The 25,926-nt window shown below is 39.6% G+C and overlaps 1 protein-coding gene across 4 annotated transcripts in view; it reads left to right on the forward strand.

Annotated features, from left to right (window-relative positions):
- The window catches only part of LPGAT1 (lysophosphatidylglycerol acyltransferase 1), a 68,759-nt gene that overhangs the window by 17,397 nt on the left and 25,436 nt on the right, over nucleotides 1-25,926 (forward strand). For all 4 annotated transcript variants that reach the window (XM_068401353.1, XM_068401369.1, XM_068401361.1 and 1 more), the window contains 3 exons: nucleotides 11,335-11,453; nucleotides 17,919-18,014; nucleotides 21,151-21,424. In XM_068401353.1, coding sequence (XP_068257454.1) covers nucleotides 11,335-11,453; nucleotides 17,919-18,014; nucleotides 21,151-21,424 — 489 coding nt within the window. The remainder of the gene's footprint in view (nucleotides 1-11,334; nucleotides 11,454-17,918; nucleotides 18,015-21,150; nucleotides 21,425-25,926) is intronic.

The raw sequence follows: 25,926 nt of genomic DNA on the forward strand, positions 1-25,926 counted from the left end.
CTTTACATGCTTTTTTTGTTTGTTTGTTTACTTGTTACTATTCTAATCTTTAAGTTTTATGTTTAAGTAGGTGTCAGTAGCTATATCTGAGTGTTAAGTAGTAATTTGAATGCCTTGGTGTTTGAGTAATTAAAAGTAGCTCAATTTGAACATAGCTGCTTGCATACTTCATGTTTGATATACAGGACAGAAGTCTCAATAGAGTAGCTTAATTTACCATAATATATTGTAATATATGTAAAGATACAGATAAAGATGCAGATGAAGATCTCTATCTTTGGATGAAGATCTCAAGACTTCATAGCAGTGAACACAATGGCTTATTCTGGCTAAAATTCATCTTTGCCTCAAGTTTGTAGTGTCGGTTACTGGTCCCACCTTTTTGCCTGGGTCTCATGTTCCCAGGTGACTCATATTCTGCTTCTTCCATGATTAAGGTTTGAACTGTCCTTCAGATTTATAGCTTGCTGCAGTTCTGCAGCAGTAAGATAGAAAAACCTTGCCAGTTTGTGTTTGCAACATGTGCTTTGTGACTGTAAAGGCTGCTCCTTTGCATGCTGCAGGATGAAATTGTAGGTTTTGTTGTAGCTGAAGGTATCTGCTAAGACAGAATTTTGTTAACACTGGGTTTTTTCCTCCTGGTGTCAGGCTGTAGATCGCAGAATCACAGAATTGTTCAGGTTGGAAGACACCTCCGAGAATAATCTAGGTGAACCCCCTGCTCAAAGCAAGGACAGCTAGAGCAGGTTGCCCAGGTCCATGTCCAGTCAGGTTTTTAAAAGCTCCAAGGGTGGACAGTGCACAACTTCATTGTGCTACCTGTGCCAGTGTTTGACCACTCTTACAGCAAAAAAGGGTTTTTTTTCTTTTTTTCCTTGTGTTGAAGTAGGATTTCCTGTATTTCAGTTTGTGCCCGTTGCATCTCACCCTTTCATAGGATACCACAGGAAAGAGTCTAAGTATTCTCTACTCGTCTCCCCGCACCCCCATCAGGTAGTTACATATGGGTAAATTCCCCCTCCAGAGCCTTTTCTCCTCCAGGCTGAACAGTCCCAGCTCTCTCAACCTCTCCTTATATGAAAGATGCTCTGGTCCCTTAATCATCCCAGTGGCCCTTTGTTGGGCTCACTCCAGTAAGTCTGCATCTTATATTGTACTGGGGAGCCCAGAACTGGACCCAGTGCTCCAGATGTGGCCTCCCCAGTGCTGAGCAGAGGGGAAGGACCACCTCCCTCCACCTGCTGGCAATGCTTTCCCTAATGCAGCCCAGGATACTGTTTGCCCTGCCATGAGGGTGCATTTCTGGCTTACTGTCAGCTTGTCCACCAGGACCCCAGGGCCTTTTCTGCAGAGCCACTCCCCAGGTGTGGCATTCAGCACTTCCCCTTGTTGACCTCCCTGAGTTTCCTGTTGGCTCATTTCTCCAGCCTGTCTCGCATCCCTCTGAATGGCAGCACAACCATCTGGCGTATCAGCCACTTCTCCCAGTTCTGCGTTGTCCGCAGAGTTGCTGCATCCTTGCATTGCATGCACTCTGTCCTATTGTTCAGGGTGCTAATGAGGATGTTAAACAGTACTGGTCCCAGTATCGACCCTGGGGTACCGCCCAAGTAACGGGCCTCCAGCTGGACTTTGTGCTGCTGGAGGGGATGATTTTCTCTCCTAACTTTCCTTCTTAAAGCTCAAGTTCCAGCATTGACATACTGAATTTCAAACTACCTTATGCCTTTTTTGTGCTCTAAATGACTTTTCCCCTTTCCTTCCATTTTATTTCTCATTCTTTTCAGATATATATAGAGGGGAGGCCTGCCTCTAACTCTTTCTGACTCGAACCCAGGAAGGAACCACTTCAGCTCCAGAAGGGAATTTTCATGAAGATACCTTTTTAAAGCAGGGGGAGGGAAGCCATGGTGCTTTTATTGAGTTGTTCCTGTCTGTCAGCGTTTGATCTGTCAGACCCTGTTTGTCAGCTGTTCCTGCTTGGTTAGTTCCTCATCAGTAGTGATGGGGCAGATGAGTGTGGGTAAAGTACTGTAGTAACCTGCTGAGTTCAAGTTATTAAACATACGGAGCTGCAGCCAACTGTTCTCTGCTTGAAAGGGTGATAAGGGTAACAATAATATCAAGCTCTGTATTTGTAGCATTTTATAGTTACCCAGCTGCACTGGTACGTTTGTTGATGAGAGAAAGAAACACTTCCCTCTTCTCATTGCTCTTCTGTGGTACTTAACCTTTTACAAAGAGAAACGTGCTTGAATTGTTGTAATGGTGGTGTATTCTGAAATTCCTCTTGTTTTCAAAGTAACTTTTGTTTTTAATCCTAGAAAAGCCAACCTGTTTTTAATAAAACTCTCTTACAGATATAACTTTCTTTGAGCTTAAGAGGTATTTTGCATTGTAGCCATACTTAAAATACTGTAGTTTCTTTATACAGTACACTGAATATGACTTTTAAGACTGTAGTATCAAATTATGCAAATTTGATTTTGGACTGCCTTCTTGTTAAGAGTAAACATCAGTGTTATGGGTGAAACCGCAGGAGTTTGACTCTTGCATTTTAAAAAAATGGAAAAATGTTCTGTGGATTTAGTATATGAAGTCATGTGCTTGAGTGGTGAGAATCCTTTCTGACCTGTAAAAATCATCCTTGTAGAGGAAGAGACTAAAATGTAGGGCCCACGGCCTTGTCTGACCAAAAGTCTATTTCTGCAAGTGCTGGACCTTTTTGCATTGACTTGTGGTGCTTCCATCATTGTCGCTGACCTGAGGCTGAATGACAAAAAGTGCAAACGGGTAGAAAAACTTTTATGTCTTGGTTCTTCTCCTTAAAATTTTCTAATCTGTAGTATCTGTCTAGGGACCAATAAAACATGTCTGGACCAAAATTTCTCAGGACATTGTTTCATACAAGCAAACCTGTGGCCCTGGAGTTGTCGAAGCAGGCTTCTCACCACCTGAACTTGGGCAGTCTTAGTAAGCTGCAAATCTTGTCTTTGCTCTGTGTAACAACTTAGCAGAGATCCTTCTATTCAGAGTCTCTTCGATGCTTGTTTTAGGAAAATATGTTTCTTTGCTTCTGTCACAGTGTTACAGCTTTTTGGTCAGCCTCAGGGTGTGTAGAAGCTTTTCACCAGCAAAAGGCAAAAGTTCATTTTTAGCTTATGTAACTCTTTTTGGTTTATGGTCTTAAAGACAGTCCTGTAAACTTTATGTCTTTATTTGATGATACTGGAAATACACATTTTTGAGTGTAGATTGACAGTGTGTATTCACACAATATAACTAGGAATGACCAAAATGGTACCGAATATGAACTGAAGTGAGAGCAGTTAATCTGAAGTGTATTTACTGTTGGTTCAGATTCCTAAACCAGGTCTTTTCAGGGCCTTGGTGACTATGTGCTTCTAGCTAGGTAATTTTTTGTGCATACTTTGAAACTGCTTAGAATTGCTTTTAACTTTCAAGCATGACTATTTGCTTTTCAGTATCCCTTAATAACCTTTACTTGTTGTTCTGATATTTCATTTCCTAACTGTGTTAAGAATGTAAAAAAGTATTCTAAAAAAGTATTCTTTCACAGTGAGAAAAAATTGCGAGACTGCCCCATTGTTTTGCTTCTCCTTCCTCTCCGCTTCAAACAAACTGATTTTTTTTTTCCTGGCCATTATAACATCTACAGTATGTAAGGTATTAGAACTTCAGGGTATTAGTTCATGAATGCATTGATGTTCCTCTGGGTAGTTAATACTTAATGTATTTTATCTGTCAGCGGGAAGGAATGTGCTGTACAGCTTGCTCCTTCTGCAAGTGGTCTGACTCATGAGCTCGAGGTACTTCAAAAGGATTTCAGCACTGCATCCCATTCTTCAGTCTTGCAGTTGCTTTTCTAATAATAGAAGCAGCAAAACAGACAGTGGAGTTGCTTCTCGACTGCTACAGTTTATTACCACTGTAGTCAGGAAAGCTGACATCAATCACAATCTTCACATTTCAGAGTCCACATTTGCTTATGTGGCTACGAACACTGCGTCTCTCGTACCACTTCTTGGAAGCAGTAACCACCGTGTACAACTGGGGTTCCAGTTTGGTTTATCAGAACTATGAGCTGTGGGACTTCGGTGCCTCTACAATTAAAGCAATGTTGTGGGAGCACCATAAAATAGCTGTTGGAGACCTCCAGCAAAATGTGGAGAGTATGTCCAGTGAAAGATGTGTTCTTGTAAGACTTAAGATATATTGGAACCATTCCTTAAATATCTGTAGTGAGCATAGCTTGTGTATCTTGACAGAATTTGTTAACTTTAAAAGTTTTCTTATCATATAAACTGCTTGCCTAGCATAATTGCGAAGAGGTGAAGCTCTTGAAATGATACTGCCTGTAGTGAAGTCAGTGGAAGAAGTTTGCTTCACTGAAGGTGAGCTAAGGTTTTGCTTTTATTGATTCTCAGTCACATATGGGTAAAAGGAGCCCTCTCTTCAGCCACAAGCATCATCTCTTGTGCCAGTGAATTACAGAACTCAAGCAAACTGTACCCATAAGGTCTTGGAACATGCACTCCAGGAAAATTAAGTCAGTCTTCAAAAGTAGTCATTGCTAGGGCCTATTTCCAAAAGGAACTGCTGTGCTTTAGGAAAAAGGTGGTTCTTGGGTTGGTTAGAAAGATCGAAGAGTCAGGACATCTCTGTTGTAATTGTCTCCTGTTGTTAACACCTCTTACTGTCAGTTAATTGAAGTAAGAGTGTGGGTTGACTTAGGGCATAAATATTGTGACTGCTAAAGTCCTCTTTTCCACAAAGCAGATCTGTCTGTAAACTGCAGGAAGACAGGGTGGAAGCTAAGAAGAATGGAACTGAAAGCAAAAGGAAATGTGCGTTGTTTCCTACAATGAAGTGTAGAGGTGTGCAAAATGGTTTGTCACAGAAAAATGAAGATGGTGACTGGGACATCTTAAACTCAGCCTTGGTTTAGTGTAGGAACAATCTTCCTTTATTTGAAGGCTTTTCTTCCCCAGCTGCTGCTGCTTCTCCTGATTTCTCTATGAGAAGCTTTTTTCTTGGTGGAAATAAAAGGAAAAATTTGTTAGCGCAGGTCAGTTTATTATCATTGTAAGTCTGAATCAAGTTAGCTGTAAAAGATACTTTTTTTGGTATCAAAATCTTGTTTGAAACTTTTTACAACCTTAAGATGTGTATAATGTAGTAGTATTGAAATTGGCAATAATTTTGTTAGTAAGGGTCCATTCTTTAACAGGAAAAGAAAGATAACGTGTTAAATGAAGCTGTGTTTAATGAGGTATGATGTTGCATGCATGTTCTTTCCCTCCTTTTCTGGATTGTACCTTTATTGATCACCTGTATGTCTTGTGTGTACTTAGAGACAATATATGAAGGTTTCCTTGGCAGTATAAATTTTGGAAGGAATGGGTAGGATAGGAAGAGCTCCTTTTCTCTTTCTAATAGTATGTGTCTGATTTTTAGATAGCTGTTTTTAAATACCTTCTAACCCTAAAATATATGCTTAATCAATTTAAAAAACTAACTGCATGCTGATTTGCTTAGTTCATTGTTTATTTTCCTTTTTTTCCACTGTAGGCAACCAATTTGCAGGGACAAATGCCTTTAACCCTTTTGTTAAGGGGAAAAAACACCTTTAGCACGTCTTTATCCATTTTTTTAATGTGGTCTAGACATGCTAAGTAATATCTAACCTCTGGCATCACTTCTGGGATTTCTTAATGCCAACTGTCAAAGAATCCCATCTGTAAAGGAGAGACAAATGAGTTTAACAACTGACCTAGCTACTGTAGCTGAAACATGCTTCGACAAGCCATTTGTGAGTAACAGTAAAGCAGAGTTGCAACTTGCCAGACACAAATGCTTGAATATGAGGAGGAATGTTTAAAGCATAGAAACGTGGTTGTCATGAGTACAGTCACTATTGAATACCTAATAATAACGTTCCTTCTTTTAGAAAGCAGGGTGACTTTTGAGGAAGCAAAGGTGGCAGTCCATTAATAGTGCCATTTATTTGTTACTGAAGGTTTCCAAACAATTGACAAAAGGTGGTACTGTTCAGTTCTAAGTGTTGCCAACCTGCAGCTTCTTGGAACAGGTTTTCTTGAAGTCTTGGGTCATGGATGCAAGCAATTATGAGTGATCAGAAGAAAAATAAACTAAGAGGTGGGAAGTTCTGGAGTAAAAGTTCTTAACTTCTCAAATTTTTAGAGAACGTTGTGAATATTGTGTGTAGACTCAAATCTAAATGGCAAATAAAGTGGATACCCAAATCAATTATAAGTTTACATAAATCACCTGAGAGTTATGATATATCTGGTTTATGGGTTTGGGGTTTTTAATAATTGTGATTAGAAGACTTAAAGAGTTTCCCTGACCTTGCCATAAAGCATCAGTTTTCTCATGTTTTTTATTTATGGGATTAATATGGTAGCTTTTAGATTTGGATAGAATATTTTCAGTTGGAAGGGACCTACAATGATCATCTAGTCCAACGGCCTGACCGCTTCAGAGCTGACCAAAACTTAGAGCATGTTGTTAAGGGCATTGTCCAAATGCCTCTTAAACACTGACAGACTTGAGGCATCGACCACCTCTCTAGTGAGCCTGTTCCAGTGTTTGACCACCCTCTTGGTAAAGAAATGCTTCCTAATGTCCAGCCTGAACCTCCCCTGGTGCAACCTTGAACTGTTCCCACGTGTCCTATCGCTGGATACCAGAGAGAAGAGATCAGCACCTCCCTCTCCACCTCCTCAGGAAGCTATAGAGAGCAATGAGGTCGCACCTCAGCCTCTTTCTCTCCAAATTAAACAAACCCAGAGTCCTCAGCTGCTCCTCCTAGGACATACCTTCCAGCCCTTCCACCAGGTTTGTTGCCCTCGTCTGGACAGTTTCAAGTACCTTAACATCCTTCTTAAATTGTGGGGCCCAGAACTGCACACAGTACTCCAGGTGAGGCCACACCAGTGCTGAATACAGCAGGATAATCACCTCTTTTGACCGGCTGGTTCTGCTGTGTTTGATGCACCCCAGGATGCAGTTTGCCCTGTTGGCTGCCAGGGCACGCTGCTGACTGATATTGAACCTGCTGTTGACCAGCACCCCCAGACCCCTTTCTGCAGGGCTGCTCTCCAGCCACTCCTCTCCCCATTTATTCTTGTGCCCGGCATTACTCTGTCCTGGATGATGCTGGTATGAGAGTTGCATCTGCTTCCTTCACTGACCATTTCCTAGTGGCTGTTGAAATTTCTGGTAGGAGGTTTTTTTTTTACTTCTCTTTCAAATTCGGTGGAGAAGAAATAAGTTGAAACTCAATACGTTTTGAAATAATAACCCCGAGTATTCATTAGAACTTAAGTCATTAAGATGCCAATAAAATTTATGCTGATTCTTATGGCACGTGCTGTAGTGAAATTATTAGCTGTAATGAAGAAGAGAGGGTCGAAAATCTCAGAACATTTGTGAAGTTTTAAAATGCAGTATGCAAAATGAAGTAGTTCATACTAATTGCTAGGCAATTGCACAGAATACTAGACTGCCATTCTTGCCAGGTATATTCAAAAGTATAAAATAAATCTACTGAATTGTTAGTTAGCTGAACAGTCATTTACCCAGCCTAATGACATACTGCAATTAAAGTACTTGAATATTTATTCATAGCATCACTTACATGCACACAGTTATGTTAAGGAAATGATTACAAAGCAGCCAGGTATTCTGAGAACTCTCAATAGCTACATTTAGGTATGTAATAGTTTGGTTAAAACATGTAAAAAAACCTTAATTGCTTTTATTTTCTTCTTTAAGCTCTGCAAGTATTACCTTGTAAAAAGCTCGGTTTGCAGCTCATTGTATGAAATATTTTCTTGATGTTTTAGAGACGTGTACATCTTGGACTTCTTGTTATAGGAGAAGGATAAATCTTTCTGTCTTACGGCATGCAATTACATGGAAATGTGTCTTCATCCTTTCCTGGAGAAGCCTTTTGCTTACAACACTTAAGTCACAAATTAAGTATCTCTTACAGCTAAACCATTTCTGTCTCAATCTTGCAGGTAAAAGCCTTCGTTACTAATCAGGATTACCAGATTTTCTTGGTACTGAGTTTACTGTGATTTCAAATTACCAGGTTAAACTGATTTCCTGCTCCTTCCTTCCTTTATGTTAATTCACTGTGTTAAACTGTGTTTGTAGAAATCTAATTATTGTGAGGCTGTAGACACGTAACCGGTGTCCTTAGTTAGGTCCTTATAAAATGTGTCCTGGCGATAGAAGGAAGCTGTGGAGGAACGTTTGCAGGTTTTCGGGCGCCTGAGTGACAAATACTTGTCTTTGAACTGTTTTTTGTCTTGTTACAGTGGAGCAAAGCAGTGTTCCTGGTTCTGCTGCCATGCAGCTGAGGTTTTGATTTGAAGGTTTCCAACTGCAGTGGAGGAATGTAATAGCCCAAGTATTTCTTAAAGCAAAAGGCGCTCCCTTTGAAAATTTCAGGGCAGTGAGAAAATTGAAGACAGGCATTTATTTGCCCCGCTGAGTTTAAAGGGACACTGTGAGCTTAAAATTCTAGGTATCGGGGGTGGGGGTTTGTCTTTAAAAAATTGTGGTAATGGCAGTGGTTTTCTCTGCACGCTTTTGTGGTTTGCTGTTCTGTTTCCGATTCAGAAATGCTCTGTGAAGGACTTCTACAAACTGATTCTTTTCTCCTTGATAATCGGGTCAATCAATTGACCATAAAGTGTTATTAAGCACAAGAGACAGCCTGATTGCCCGAGGAGAAATGACAGAGGGAAAAGAAACTAGAGGACGTCTAGCTGAATCACTGGGATATAATAACTTATTACCTGTCAGCTGAGCTGCAGAAGTTGAGCTATTAGCCTAGCCAATTGATAGATAAAATTGAGTAAATCAACTAAAGAATTAAATCAACTTTTTTTTTTTACCTTGCATTTGGAGTGGGATAACAGAACCCACCTTTTTATTACTTCTCAGCTGAAGCTTGTTAGTGCATTGTAAGCTGGTTGGGTGTTTTTACCCTCTATTGTATTTAACAAGGGTAGGCAAAATACTCTAGGTAAAAGCAGAAGCTTTTTTTGTTTGTTTGGTTGGTTTTTTTCTTTGACCGGGGCCTATCTGAAAGTGTCAGACATTAGTCTTCACCTAGTATGCTAAAATGTACTTTTTTCTAACAAATTAAGCTTCATAAGTTCTCCTCTTCAGTCGTTTTCAGTTGCATGCTACTTCTCATGGCTTACATTTTGCAGTCATGAACTTTCTTCTAATCCTTCAGAAAGTTAGATCTGTGAAACATTTTTGAAGATTAAAAATAGTTTCTTTTCAAACTGCTCTACAGTAGAAATTATTAGTAGTGTATCTTGCTGTGTTCCAGGGAAGTATCTGTAGTAAAGCAATTAATTTTTTCTCAGAGTGATCTAGAAATAAAAAATTTTATTTGAAAATAATTAGCTACTTGTAAGAAACCTTATTTTGCAGATGCTTAATGTATTTAGTACTTAGTTTTTATTACTTTTGGAAAACCACAGTTCAGTGACACTGTTGTATATTGGCTGCTTAATAAAGACACTGAAGTAATAATTTCAAAATCAGTACAAGGTTGATTCATTTCCCTTTAAAACAATTCTTGTTTCATCTTAGTTTCTTGCCTTATGCGGTACTGCCATAGGTAGATACGTGGAATACTTGATAAGGAAGGCGCACGGTCAACTATGACTGCCACGTCCAGGCATTTTCCAGCTTCCGTGGATTTAGAGAGGACATCGGAGGGAATTTGCGTGTAATTGAGGAGGAAGGATAAAGGGGATCTTCCAATTTCTTGTTGAGAAAAATAAGAAAGGATCTGTGCTTAGCTTGCCTATGGAAAGGAAAGGAGGTTGAACGTTATGGAATGAGTAGTCCTCCCCACCTTCATATCTCTAGTCTGTTTCTATCTACTTGTCACCAAATACAGCGTTTTATTTTTTTACTTTGTGTTCAAGTTTCAATTCAGTACTAATTTGGGAGCTGTTAGAAAGCAATAGAAATGGATGTTTTCAAAGGTGTGGTGCTAATTGGATTTCTGCAAGGACAGGGAAGCTACGTGTGGATTGTTGCTTCTTGTCTTCAGTGTAGCCTATTGCTTTTGCATCAGTTAAACTGCTGTTTAAAAGACAGATAGTAAAATAATTAATCGTTCTGTGATGAGAGTTGTTCACTGCCTGCAAACCTGTTAATAACAGTACTAAAGATTCAGTATTGAAGGTGAAATACTTCCTTTGATGCTGGAAATGAAAAGAACCACTTAAGATATTGAAGAAACACAGAAAAATAATCATGTCCTGCATGCATGGGCAATGCATCTTACTTTTCCTTTTGAACTTCATAGAGCTACTCTGCCTGCCCATCCTTTCCCCTTACCCTTCATTGCAGTAGCCATCCCTTTTATGGAAGAGGGCCAGACTCTACTCGCTTGTCTCTTTGCCCCAGTAATAGCATTAGATGTATTCTGGTCTTTCATTTACGACAGACTTTTTCTAGTTTTCCATCCTGTGTTCTTCTGTGGGAGGCAGCCTTCTCTTTTTCTATTTAGTCACTTTGTGATGATGAAACTAGCAATTTTAACTCCTTTTCCTTACCTTGGAATATTTTTGCTAGTCAGTGTAAATGTTGGATGAGCAACAGCTGTAGCTTCCTCCTGACATCATTCTTGCCATGGGAGTATCTGGTCTCTGGTCTACAAAATAGTGACTAGTTGTTTCTGTCATCTGAGCAGCATTTTCTGAATGCACTTTCTTGGCTATAGCTAACTTGTTTAGATTGGAATTGCTGAGTTTGTTTAATGTAGCATTTTAAACATAAAGATCCAACTACAGATTTTTTGTTTTGCTTTTACAGTAGTAGTTTAATAATAGTAAGTGTAGAAATGAAACAAACTTGCTAAGTTTAAAAACCATTTTTGACAGCATTATTTTTTTTTTAATCTGATGAGCTGGGTCAAAGGCTTATGTAATTTTGAGACCCTAAATATAGAATGGTATAATGACACAAAAAGATCAATCTCTGTGCATATGCATTGGTAGAGTATTTTTGTTTTGTTCTTATTCTGCGCATGCAATTTAAAACTAAGCTGGATACCCTCTGCTTGGAAAAATGGTCTTGCTAATGTTCCTGTCTTATGCTATATGCCAATTTAAATTGACATGTAGCATGTAGTTTTCTTTATTATAATTGCCTGGGTGTGGGGTCTTTGGGTTTTTTGTTTTGTTGATAGTAAAATTTCTGTGTGGTCATTGTAAAATTTACCTTTTTATTTATTTTTTTTCATAGTAGTGGAATGGGGTGATGACGTTAAAGCAGTATCAGAAGATGAAGCCATGGTGCTGGTGAACCATCAAGCAACGGGTGACGTCTGCACTCTGATGATGTGCCTTCAGGATAAAGGCACGGTAGGCTACAACCAGGGAGTGGGATAGCTTCTATGTATACGATCTGTTATCTTGGCTGTGCTTGCATCTGTGTGCGGTACTGATGACTGACGTGTGTGTTAATCCACCGTATAATCTCAAGGCCCTGAATAGGAAGCCTGTTGTTTAGATTTGGTTTAATGTGACAGCCAGTAGCTTGGAGCAGGTTTTAGACCATAATCATTGCCTTTGAAGAAGGTCAAATATGAGCTGAGTCAGTGTGCATCCAGTCTTAGGTTACCACAGAGGGAAGCAGATCTCCTTGCAAGTAATCATGTACTTGACTTTTTCCTCTCACCTCGTGCCCTTGTGCAACTCACGCCAACTTTGCTCAAACCAACATAGGTCTGTCTTCTTGGGTATGACTTTATTCCAGCATGGAATTTTTCTCAAAGTTACAAGCAAGTTGTGTATGGGATTTTGGTAGGAGTTCAGAAACTGACAGTGACTTCCCTTTGAGGCCGTGTCCAAGCTAAGCTAGTTAGCAAGGGTCAAAATTGCTTTAGCTCTTATTTTACAAACTCTTAAGCATTTCTTGGTGAGAAGTGCAACTAATGTCAACTGTTTCATGTGTTGCTGTTCAGAAAATTCACGTCTAGGGAGTGTAGTGCTGGAAAGTAGAGTATGGGATCTAAACAGGAAATTAAATTTATTTGTAAATCAGGAGGATGGGGGCATGTATGATTAGTCTACAAAGGGTAGGAGACATACCTGGCAAGCTCAAAAATGCATCAGCTGTATCTGTCAGTGTTATCTTCTTTCTTGCAACCATACGGTAAAGAAACAAGGAAAACAACTGCTTTTTGTTGCATCTGCACAATTTGTAACTGGCACTGTTTTTCTTAGTGTATATTAATATAGATTGTGTATACACTGTATCTCTACCAGTGATTTAAGTTTTTTTTTTTTAGAAATGTTCCCAGATGTTACTTATGACAGGAGAGCAGATGAAAAAAAAAACAACTCAAACAAACCAAACTCAAAGTATGAAAATGCCACTCAAGATTGAGCAGAGGCTAATTTCTTTCTCCTGTAGCCTAGAGAAGACTGTGTTTTAAAAGTACTTTTAATTGCTTTAATTTCTTTGGGAATTGAGGAGGTTAGGTATATATGGTATTCTGTACTGTACACCAATTAGCAGAATGATAGAATAAACACTCTTTAATTCCCTTCATCAAAATTATGCATAGGACAATCGTGATAAAGATATGACTGTGACGGTGTAGTCCTGTGGATATGTATTGCATATAATCTTGACTATTGACGTCCCAGGTGTTTTAAATATCACAGAACTTCATTGACTCATGTATGTATACTAGTGTGTATATATAAATCTAAACCATATTTATCTTGTTTAACTCCATAGCTAAAAAGTTTCAGTCAAGACAGAGTAAGTTGCATGAGTGTAGGAGATGTTAAAATTGGAGGAAGGCATTGAGATGGCAAATAATCTTCACCATGGAAACTGTTAGGTTTGCAGGTTTTTGGAAAAGTAAAATATCCTTAAAATCAGTATTTTTTTCCCTTAAATAGTTGCAGCTCTTTGAATATACATGTCTAGAGCCTAAGATGTTTTTAGCTAATAAATTTAAAAAGTGCAAGCTTCAACACATGCTTATAATATAGCATGAGTAGTACAAGTGGCTAAAAATAATGAGAAAGATCAGGATAGTTTATCCCTGATAGAACTTTGCTGAATCAGGTGTTTTTCAATAACGTGCTTCATATTTCTGAACAGAAGAGAATTGTCTTTACTTTGAGTGACTGTGAAACCACTGGCAGAAAAAAAAAACCTCACCTGTCCAAAAGAAATCGTTATACAATAGACAACTATTTAAAGTAGGCAGTTTTCTTTAAATACAGTTTAAACTTAACATGGAGTCCTTCACTACCTTGATATTCATCTATTAGTAAGAAGATAGTAATTTCTAATAATTGTTTTAATTTTGTTTAGGATGGTTAACCTGCACTGATTTCTAAACACTTTTTACCACTCAGACAACACTTTTTAGTGCTCAAAGTATTTTGTGAAGGTGAAAGGCTCACTTCCATCTCACACAGAAGCACATACAAAGAGGTAAAACAGCTTACCAAAGGCAGCCTCTCAGCAGTGATGGTTCAGTGGCAGAACTAGGAAGACCTTCCTCCTGTGGCAGTCCAAAATTTCTTTTGCTTGCTTTTGCCAGCCGATACAGACTGAAACCAGATGTAGTCTGCAAGAACTTACCATTTAATGCTGCTTTTTAAAAAATGCAGTTTAAGACATCAGAAGTGTTTGATTTAAAGTTCTGTATTTTTCTGTGTAGTGAGGTAGAATACTGAAACGTTCTTGCAACTTGACAATGTTTCCTAAGGGCCATGTCAGGAACGGTGATGGTATTTTTTTTCAGTGTTTTATAAATTCTTATATACAAATGATGGTGTAGCCTGTCTGTTTTAAGCAAATTTAATCTCACTAAGCAGTAAGCTAAAATACACGTGTTAAGATGTTTCTTGTCTTTCAGATTCACTTATGTGAATAAGGAAAGCATCATGTCTTATTAGGGAAGTGGAACTTAGCTAAAGTTATAATTTTAATGGAAGAACTGGACTGGTATTGTTTGACTAATACATGCTACCAAAAGACAAGCCACACAGAGCAAGGTTTCAGCTGAATCAGAAGTGACCTAATTACACTTTTTATATAGTTCAAGAAATTGTTCCAATTTCTTTCTGAAAGTAAGTGTTAAAACAAACTTAGTAAGTTAGTTGAGATCTCATAAACATTAAGGGTCATGTGTTTAACAAAGAGAAGTAGGTTAAAATGCTGCTTTCTGACTGGATTAGGACTGATAAATGTGGCTATTTTTTCCGATTTAGAGCAGAAAGCAGTGCCAGGAAGGGTGCAGTGCAGAGAAAAAAGTAGAGCTTGTAGCTGTTTGAGTGCAAGTTTCAAGACGTGCGTTCCCAGGTTTCATTGTTAAGTTAGAGGTGCTTGAAAGATGAAAGTCAGTCTATTCAGGTTGCTTTGTTATGAAATCTATGTAGAGTGAAATGAAAGTGGAACTGTGAATAGGAGGCACCTAGAGTTTTTTATAAAACTGGTAAAAGCTTTTCCTACATTCTGAACTTATTTAAGCAGGAAGGATGAAGCAAAAAAGACCTGAAACAGCATCCAAAAATTCTTTCAGTCTATAAACAACTATGAACCTGTGGTAAAAACGCTTCTGAATGTCTTTGCTTAAACCTGCTTGAAATGCAAGTGATAAGAGACTCATCTGATAAGCGTTGTTTCATTCCTGGGGATACTAAATGGAAGAGCCATCACCCAATATCTTGCAGTGTCCTCTGTTCTGCCCTTGGTAGCAGAACAGAATGAATATCCATTAATCTAGTTAGAATTCTACTCTTTGAACTCCTCCTTTTTGGTTTTATGTGTTAGAGTGTGTGTATATATTCATTAATTCACACATAAAAACATTTGTATTTCCTCTTTGTACTTCTTCCCACTGCCTAGGATTATAGGCAGATTTGTAATCGCTGAGCTCTCGAGTTTGCCTCTTTGTAGCCCACTTGCAGCAAACCGCCTGGATGCTTTGTCTTAGTTGTAACTTGTATGTCACACTGATCTTTGACACAATTGCATCACTCCTCATAAAGACTGAGGAAGTCCAGGGATGCTAGTTAGAAGCCCTGTGTCACCTAAAACGTGGTGAGATGGACTTCAGACTCTGAAGAGCAATGATCAACTTTCAGGACAAACCTACTGTCATCTAAATGCCCAGCTGGTACATGACAATAAAGTGGTATGGGAGGAGAGAAGCACCAGCATTGCTGGGCAAGAGTTCATCCTCCACGATTGCCATAGAATGTCTAGGAACCAATGCTGGCTCCTCAAAAGACACAAAACTTGTCTTTTCAGGGAAGCAGATTGTTAAGCTTGCTTACCTCCCCCAGTAATGTAGATTATGTTGGTTTAGCTTCTACTTGATATAATAGAACAATATTTGTCAAAATGCCAAAGTAAAAGATTGTAGTCATATGGGTACTGCTGCAGGCTAGATCATCATCAGTGGAATTTTGGGGGTGTTTTTGTCAAAGGATATGGTTCACTACATGAACTTGTCTTTGGGCTGGTGCGTGGGTATGAACTTACAATACTGTGGTGCCTTGAGCAATAACACCTCTCAGTGATGTTTTTTTTAACTCTTGTCCTTAGGGCACACCTTTTCTTTCTTTCTTTTCCCTTCCCTAAGGCTTTCTAATTTACTGAAATGGAAAGAATATGAATCTCTGCAGAGAAGAATTTTTGCTTTAAGATCCTCTTTTTTTTATTTAACACAGGCGTGGGGATAGCTGTATGAGAAACCGTTTCACCAATATTAATCTTGAGTGGGGAGTTATATCTAGGAACTAATTTTTCTTCTATCACTCACAAATACATAGTGTGTCTTTGTTCCCTTGGATGTGTAGCATCTAGTAAGAAATACCACTGACAGACAGGAAAGGAGACTAGGATGTCAGAGAGAAGAAATGGATGCTTGTTTCCAAAGCAAAACCTTTCATGTTTCTGAGAGCTGTCCTTTTCTCTTAGACATCGTTTCCTTTTCCCCTTCCAGTGATGCTAGAGGGTCCAGAAACTGGTGCTTTTGCATTGTCCAAGATCTTCAAATAGAAAGTGTGCTGGTATTAAAAAAACACAAAAGTTGAGGTGTTCTTAGGCAAGGATAGCTAGCTTCTAAATGTGACATTTAGATTTAGCTGGGAGATCAGCTGTATGTCGAAGGCAATAAAGTATCTTAAATGTTCTTTGGCAGGTATATTCTTGCAAGCGTGTAAAAACTCTTTGCTAAGCATCCTTCTGCAGTTGTTTAAGGATAAGTAAAAGAAACAGGGTATGTGACAGTTACCTTTCTCCAAATATATAACCCAGGATTCATTTATAGCTTCTGTGGTCAAAGGGGAGAATAGGTAATCAGAGCACTCCAAGAGATAATTAGATTTCGTTGAAAGAAAGACTGACTGATACATGCAATTCTAGATACAAATTGCAAATTATCAAGCTGCTTTTACAAAAGAGAATTCCTGCATGAAATGTGATCTGCTTCTTTCTACAAATTCCACATAGACATGTGAAGATGTGAAAACAGGTAAAAGCCACCATCCTCCAGTGTATCACTGTTTTGTTAGAAGTATTGTTGGAGTTATGGATGTGGATTCTGAGCATTTCAGTTACTGTGCAAGCCTCTGGTGTTTGGAGAGAAGCGTAGAGTACACTTTAGCAGTAGATGTAATCAACTAATACATGAATTGTGTTTTCTAGAGGAAATCTTTATTTCTTAGACTACTCTATTTCTGTCTTGGCCCCAAATTATGTATTTTGGACAACTGAAAGATGCCAAGCAGAAGGTGCCTGAGTGCCAGAGAAAGATCATATTTCTCCATATGCTTTTTTGATTGTGGTAAATGGAGGAGTACTGTGTTATATGACTTCAAGTTTCACTGAACTTGAATCAGTCTTGGTGCAGCCGTATAACACAGGAAAGAGTAAAGGCAGCTAGCATCATCTGTGTTTGAGAGCGTGTAAGAGACACTGGATTTTCCAGTTTTGGAGAGCCTACCCCTCTCAAAATCTACATGTAGGAGCTATAGAGGTGAAAGAGCTTGTGAGAGAAGAAGCTTTTCCCTTCTGCTGTTTACCACTTCTGGAGTAATTCTTCTGTTTTAAATCTCAAAGGGCTGAACAGAGATAGTATCTGCCTTCACTGTCCTGTAAGAAGTGATGGCCAAAGTGAACCTAATGGCTCAACCTCTATTTTTGCCTTCTCACCATGCTTCTTGGCAGGGACAAGGAGCATGGCTTAATGAAATTCTCAGAGATGCATGTGGCTGCTCTGCCATGAGAGAAATCAGTAATGGCATGTGGGCTGTATATAGGTCTCAGTGAATGCTGCTGTTCAAAGATAGAGTGAGCATGTATGGAGCATGTGTAATCAGAAGCACAAGAACTACATGATCTCATCCCCAAAGTCACCAAGTACAAAAAATTTATGGAAACATGTTTTTGTGGTAGGCATAAAACAGTTGGAGATTTCAAATACAGATCTGCATTGTTTTGTGTACTTTAACAAACGCTGAAAATTATTTTAGTTTGCAACTGACTTAAAATTGTGGTGGTATGTCAGTAAGAAGCATTACACTACCTGTGTGAAAAGACAGTTAGAAATTACTCTAGCATATGGCTAATAGTGTAGAACTGTATATTATATTACAAAAAGGCAGCTATTTAATCGTGCTGTTGAGGGAGAAGTGTAGCAACTGTGCTGCTTTATACTTTGAGGCATAAAGGACTTTATTCCATGTATTGGTTAGTTTTGTTGCTGTTGTGAGGGTGACGAGAATGTGACCAGTCTGTGCATAATTCTCTGTATTCGATATTTACTAAACTTGGGTTTTTTTACTTTTCAGGTTGTTCGTCAGATGATGTGGCTGATGGATCATATTTTTAAGTACACAAACTTTGGCATTGTGTCTCTAATTCATGGAGACTTCTTCATAAGACAGGTAAATGGAAACACATAATAGTGCTTTGATTTATCCTTGTATTTGGAATGTTGTGGTGTTATGGGACTTACTCATTACCTCTCCTGGATGGTTTGCAGAATGAAATAGCTATGCTGTAACATGTGTGTTTGGGTAGAGCTTTGTTCTGAAACTGCTTTTTTTTCCAGGCTTAGTTTATTATTTGCCTAGACCTGAATGTTTACGGAACCCAATTATGATGGGAGCCTTTTATGAGAGAGGTGTGCAAGCAAAGTACATGGACAGTCCTTTTTGTGTCTCTGCTTCTGACTACCTGTTGTTGGTGCCTCTCTTCTTTCCTTAGTGACCTTGAAGCTGTGCAGTGAGTCTGATTAGGTCACTGTTCTGACTGTCAAAGTTCTACATAAGGAAAGGCAGGACCATCCCTTCTGATGGCGACAGGGCAGTAGACCAGTTTAAGGTGGTGATGGACCTGCATAAATACTAATTAAGTGATTCTTGAAGGTTAATTATTATTTGAGCATCAGGAAAGAATATGTGTTGAGCCCAGCATCTCAAATGTTAAGGAGGGAAAACCTTAGATTATTTCTTACAATTTAGGGTTTTTGTTGTTGTTTGGTAGCTGTTTATCAAACTGCCCTCTAAAAGTAGGAACTTAGAAGTGCAATGATAAGCATGAACCTGCTGCCAGTTATGTGAACTGTGACATCCAGCATACATGTTTCTTTCCTCTCCTTATTTTTATTCGTCTGGACTTAAAATGAGTGGGCAGCCAGAGAGAATTAATGAATTTTCACTTTACAGAGAAGGAGAAGCTAATTTACTCAGAAAGAAATAAATACTTAATCACAGCTATGCACAGCTAAAGTGAGATTTCTCACTAAGGCTAGAGGCATGCTTAAAAAACCTCACACAAAATTAGATAATAAAATAAAGGTCTCTAGAGATATGCAACTGTGTACTGTGAGAGTATGGAAAGGAACAGGGTGTGACACTTTGTAAAATATAAATCTATTTCAGTAGTTAACATTCGCAAGATACACATTTGGAAGTACACATGGCTGTCAGCTTGTTGATTGTAATTTCTGAATATGGTGTTGCAATTCCAGTTAACAAAACAGAACCATTACTGAGCTGCAAAAACTAAGGCTTTTCCTCATCTTTGTAAAGTGGCTGAGATATGCAATGTCCCAAACAAAATGATGTCATCATGAATCTAAATACAAACCAATTGAAAATAAAATGTTTCTTGGCTGTATGTTAGCCTTTGGGTGTTGCAAAAACACTTAAGGTGAGTGAGTAATGATCCTTTGCCTAACTATAGAGAGGCCCTAGTAACATTTGGATGAGCAAATACTTCATTTTTTCCCCTGTAAAATAATGTCATTTGATCGTGGTACAATACATCCTATTTGTTAAAAAAGTCCATCAGCTTCATTTTCATGAGCAGCACCAATGGCAGTTTTAGGAGTGCTTCTGAGGTTTACTAAAAGTTGACCAGTGTTTTCTCTTCTCCCATTGAAGAGTTTTCTGGAAATCGAGACTGTCAGTAACTTGCCATATCAGTGATGCAAAGTGCATGGCACCCTAAAGAATTTGTCAGTAGCCTGCTGCTACCTGTTTCCTTTCCTCTAAAGGAAAGAAGGCTGAGCCTGCTTCCTGTGGTGGTGATCAGCTAGCCATGGTCTTCAAGAATTGTTTGTATTAAGGAGCTGCATTTGCTTCTGTATGACTTACTTTCTCCTCTTTCTGGACAATATGTTAACTGTGTTTTATCTTCCAGGACTCTTCACTATTCTGCTAGTCACGGTTGCTTTTAAACACACTTCTCTTTCCCATTAGTCAAGTAGATTTTTCTGTATTGCAACAGCATCTTAAACCTCATGGTATTTGCTAAACTGCGGTGTACCCACCAGTCATATTCATTAGGTTTGTTTTGGTTTTGGAGAGTTCTAACATGTGAAAAGTTTATTGTTGACTGCTCTTTTCGTAACTACTGTGCTATCCTGGAGTCCTGTGGTCTGGTGAGAAAGGACTGGTTCAACTGAGGAACTTTTTTATTACTCTTTAATTGCATTAAAATGAGCAGGTAGAGCTTTTTCCTTCCCTTTCATGAGGTAAGTTGGAAGTAATTGCAATAGTGAGACTTGAAAATCTAGGAGAAACACTTTCACAAAACATCTTCAATAAAATATTGTTCTTGTTGTCTTCCACACAACCCCATTCTTTTCCTCTTCCTCCCCCTGCCAAAAAAAACAACCAACCACCAAACAGTGGAACGTTTGTGGCAGTTTTGTTGATGTTTCAGAGAATTAAAATCACCTCTGCTGAGGAGAGCTTAAATTTTGGACTCCTGTGTCTTTTGAGTGATTTGGCAAAGTCACTTCGGAGCACTCAAAAATGCTAATTGATGTAAATTAATTTCTGTGAAAATTTGAGTGGCTTGCTCTTGCTGTGTGCAGAGATGGGAAGAGAAAAGATTGTTGTTGAAGATATCAAAGGTATTGCTGGAGTAATTAAGGCCATATCTGATGGTCTTAAGTGAAGAAGTTGTGCTAATACATCAGAGGAGAAGGGAATGAGTCATTCCAGCAGCGCAGATTTGGGTGAAATCTGTGGTTCTGCTGTGGTAACCCAACTCAGCGTGGTCTTGAGGTCTGTCTGTGGTACCTCTGCAGTTCTAATATGGGATGGGGGTGGCAGGAGAGGTGCGTTTAAGATAGTGTAAGCAAAGATACTGTTTGGCTTGCAGAAATTACTGATGATGCATAGACCTCAGAATCGTAGCTTGACCCCTAGACTGTTGCAGAATTCAGTTTAGCAAATTCAACTTGTGACCCAGTAACAAATAGGGAATTCTGTAAATACATCCTCCTGTTATGTGAAGTTCCCACTTACAGTCTGGACATCACTCTTGCAGAGAAGTCATGAAATCGGGAGCTTCATCCTCAGTTTCAGGAGCTTTTTTTCAGCCTTTCAGTAAAGTGGCATTAATTCGGCCACCAGTTGGTACTCTAAGGAGAACGTTGTTTTGTGTTGTCTTAGAGGCTTATTTGTATCTCTGAAAAGAGAGATATCTTAGAAATGTAATAATTATCTGTCTGATGTTATCTCTTTTAAGCATTAATTTTATTTAGGTAACGTTTTATCCTTATAGGGAAGAGCACACCGTGACCAGCAGCTTGTGTTACTCAAGGAGCATCTAGAAAAATATTACAGGAGCCGCAATCGGAAATGGATTGTTTTATTTCCAGAGGGTGGCTTTCTTAGGAAAAGGAGAGAAACAAGCCAGGCATTTGCCAAGAAAAACAATTTGCCATTTCTTAAACATGTCACCCTGCCGAGACTTGGGGCAACACAAGTAATTCTGAAAACGCTTGTAGCGCCGCAAGAAAATGGAACTCCAGCAGGTAGAGACGCTGTGATAAAAGGTAAAGACCACTTCACTCTTGTGGATAAAAAAGAAATTGAATGTCCAAGATTTGAGTTAAGCAGAACATTTTGTGTTGAATTGGTCTCTTTAAATGTCAAATACATCCATAATGCACCGTCATATTTATATAAATGTTTTCGTATTTGCTTTTAGTTCCACTAAGTTTATTTTTTATATTGAGACATACAAAAAAAGAAAACCTTATTTTTAATTTTATGTAGTCTGCAGTGTGGCTGCATGAATGTCTTGGTACATGTGATGGGTAAAGCAGATACTGGAATGAGCACCCTGAGTGGGCAAGAAGGTGGGCTGCTCCTTTCAGCAAGATTGATGGTTTGCACTGGTTTATGGTAGTATGGAACTATAGTAAAACTATTTCTGAAATAAGCAAACTATGTTCAAATTTTTATTCCTACCTTTAGAAGTTTCTTTGCCTCCAGTACTGTATACTTCATTCCTCTTCTTGAACTATTTTCTATTGAGTTCAAATTCTTCTGTTCTCTACAGATTTTTATGATGACTGTCTCCTTTGTTGCTGGAGTTAACTATCACCGATGACTAGATTTGAAGGATTGTTTTGGCTGTCTTCTGTTAGAAAAGTTATGAGAGAATAAGAATATTCCTGCAGCGTTATTGTTCTGGGGTGCCTGGGCTGTAGGGGAGAGTATAGTTGGGACAAGAATAATGCCTGTAGTTATGGGAATTGGTGCTTTTAGTCTCTCAGTTTTAAAAATTAACTTCTTGGCACATTGAGAGAGCAGGGTTAGATCTTACTTAACCTAGTTGTGGATTTATGTTACTTATTATAGAAACAATGGGTTGGGGGGTTGTGATGGTTTCTTATTGATGGGTGGTGCTGGTATTTCCATAGCCAAATTATTATAATCGTTTAGTAATTTGAACCAAAGATCCATACTAATGAAGCCACATATGCAGATGACTTTTTTTTTCTGTGCTGAAGTTCAAATTTCAGGGTTAGCAGGAAGCCTCATACAGAAATTGCTTCCAGATTTTTAGCTTTGAAGTTAATCTTGTCACCATAGGAAATGAATGGAGATGATGTTCTTACAGGAGTGGAGGGAAGATTTAAGTTAACTGAAAATCAAGCTGTAGAATGCATCAGAATATTTCCTTTCAAGCTACATTAAGAAAAGAAAGGATGAAGAAAGCCCTTGTTGTCTTAGAAGATTTTAGGTTTAAAAGAGAGAAACAGAACGCCCCAGTCCTTGTTAAAAGTAACTTTTTTTTAAGGAGAAAAGTTTGGCCTGTTCCTGTTCTATTTCTTCCTGTCTCAAAGGCAAAAAGGTATGAAAAGTAAGTTCCCCAAATGAATCACAGAATCAACCAGGTTGGAAGAGACCTCGGGGATCATCGAGTCCAACCATTGCCCTGACACCATCACGTCAACTAGACCATGGCACTAAGTGCCATGTCCAGTCTTTTCTTAAACACATACAGAGATGGTGACTCCACCACCTCCCTGGGCAGCCCATTCCAATGTCTAATGACCCTTTCTGTAAAGAAATTCTTCCTAATGTCCAACCTGAACCTCCCTTGGTGAAGCTTGAGGCTATGTCCTCTTGTCCTATCGCTAGTTGCCTGGGAGAAGAGGCCGACTCCCACTCCACTACAACCTCCCTTCAGATACTTGTAGACTGCAATAAAGTCACCTCTGAGTCTCCTCCTCTCCAGGCTAAACAACCCCAGCTCCCTCAGCCGTTCCTCATAGGTCAGACCCTCCAGACCCTTCACCAGCTTGGTCGCCCTCCTCTGGACTCGCTCCAACACCTCAACATCTTTCTTGAAGTGCGGGGCCCAGAACTGAACACAGTACTCAAGATGCAGCCTCACCAGTGCCGAGTACAGAGGGACGATCACTTCCCTAGACCGGCTGGCTACACTATTCCTAATAGAGGCCAGGATGCCATTGGCCTTCTTGGCCACCTGGGCACACTGCTGGCTCATGTTTAGCCAGCTGTTGATCAGCACCCCCAGGTCTCTTTCTGCCGGGCCGCTTTCTAACCACTCTTCCCCCAGCCTGTAGCGCTGCATGGGGTTGTTGTGGCCAAAGTGTAAGACCTGGCACTTGTTCTTGTTGAACCTCATGCCGTTGGTCTCGGCCCATCTATCTAACCTGTCCAGATCCCTCTGTAGGGCCTTCCTACCCTCCAGCAGATGGACACTCCCACCCAGCTTGGTGTCATCTGCAAATTTGCTGAGGGTGCACTCAATCCCTACGTCTAGATCATCAATAAAGATATTGAACAGCACCGGCCCCAGAACTGAGCCCTGGGGGACACCGCTAGTGACTGGCCGCCAGTTGGACTTTGCCGCATTCACCACCACTCTCTGGGCTTGGCCATCCAGCCAGTTTTTAACCCATTGAAGGGTCCATCCATCCAAGCCCCGGGCAGCCAGGCATTACAGGCCTTCTAGTTCTGGAAGGGGACCAAAAGCACTTGTCAAATACCAATTTTATATTTTCATACTCTGATTGCTATCAACTTAGCTCTGAGTATCAAACGTAGCTTTTTTTTTTTTTTTTTTTTTGAGCAACATGGTTCAAACTAGAGAAATGAGCATTTGATAGTAGTTGACTTAACTGGGTACTAAAATAAAGGAATTCTCTCAGGAATACAATGGAATCACATCTGTCATTCCTACTCAAAAGACAAACAGGAAAGAAATATGTCGTTTTAGCTATTGTTCTTTCAGAGTAATGGACATGAAAACATAATAAAAGGGATGTAAAAGGAAGTGAAAGTAAATTTTATATGCTAGGAAAGAGTAATATTTGATATATATGAAGCTGAGGTATTTTAAGTCCTCTCTTAAGCTCATGAAAATGTTTCTAGCATGGTGAAACTTCCCTTTCAGAGATGTATGAAAGGTTAATTTTGATCTATATCTTATATAAAAGATTCTTCCTCTAATCTTCTGCCTTCCAAATGCTTTTACTGTACTCTTACCATTTCAGAAAATTTTTGAAGAATGTTTGTTTAGTTGAATGAAATACAATTGTATAAATTGATAAGGTTATATTATAAGGTTAGAAGCCTAACAAGTTAGTGATCACCTTTACTTTTTCTCTCTTTTATCTTTTAATTTATTTAACCACAAGAAAAAACCCAGCTCAGTGAAATCAAACTTGCCTGTATCCTCTTTGGGTTACCATCGTTGAGTTGTGGGTGCTAGAACTAGATGTAGTATATACAGGAAGGGTTTCACCAGTGTTTTGCATAGGGATTGCATATAAACTTTTTGTACATTATTACTGTACTCCTTTGGGAAGTGGCTTTTTTGTCAGTAGCATTGCACTTGAACTTCATGGTTGGCTGAAAACATTTTTCCTCTGCACCACTTCTTCTTGTGCTCTATACTGTCTTATTTAACAATGTTCCTGGTGTCCTGGGTTACCAAATTATTTAGCTTACTATAATAAGCTTTCTTCTCTGTTATTTATCATTCTCTCAATCTTTTTGTTACCACCAAGCTTTACTGATAATGATCGGGGTTCACGTCCCTCCCCACCTGATTTTAGTTAAATTGGTTTATAGATTAAGAGTAACTCCTCCTCTTATCACAGAATCACAGAATGTTAGCGATTGGAAGGGACCTCGAAAGATCATCTAGTCCAATCCCCCTGCCGGGGCAGGATTGCCTAGACCATATCACACAGGAACGCGTCCAGGCGGGTTTTGAATGTCTCCAGAGAAGGAGACTCCACAACCTCTCTGGGCAGCCTGTTCCAGTGTTCGGTCACCCTCACCGTAAAGAAGTTTTTCCTCATATTTATGCGGAACCTCCTGTGTTCCAGCTGGCACCCATTGCCCCTTGTCCTGTCAAGGGATGTCACTGAGAAGAGCCTGGCTCCATCCTCATGACACTTGCGCTTTACATATTTAAAAACATTAATGAGGTCACCCCTCAGTCTCCTCTTCTCTAAGCTAAAGAGACCCAGCTCCCTCAGCCTCTCCTCATAAGGGAGATGTTCCACCTCCTTAATCATCTTTGTGGCTCTGCACTGGACTCTCTCTAGCAGTTCCCTGTCCTTCTTGAACTGAGGGGCCCAGAACTGGACACAATATTCCAGATGCGGCCTCACCAGGGCAGAGTAGAGGGGGAGGAGAACCTCTCTTGACCTGCTGACCACACCCCTTCTAATACACCCCAGGATGCCATTGGCCTTCTTGGCCACAAGGGCACACTGCTGGCTCATGGTCATCCTGTTGTCCACTAGGACCCCCAGGTCCCTTTCCCCTACGCTGCTCTCCAACAGGTCTGCCCCCAACTTGTACTGGTACATGGGGTTGTTCTTGCCCAGATGCAGGACTCTACACTTGCCCTTGTTATATTTCATTAAGTTTCTCCCCGCCCAACTCTCCAGCCTGTCCAGGTCTCTCTGAATGGCTGCGCAGCCTTCCGGCGCGTCAGCCACTCCTCCCAGTTTGGAGTCCTCAGCAAACTTGCTGACAGTGCACTCTAGTCCCTCATCCAAGT

Source organism: Nyctibius grandis, chromosome 1, assembly GCF_013368605.1.
Source record: "Nyctibius grandis isolate bNycGra1 chromosome 1, bNycGra1.pri, whole genome shotgun sequence".
NCBI classification, from domain to species: Eukaryota; Metazoa; Chordata; class Aves; order Nyctibiiformes; family Nyctibiidae; genus Nyctibius; species Nyctibius grandis.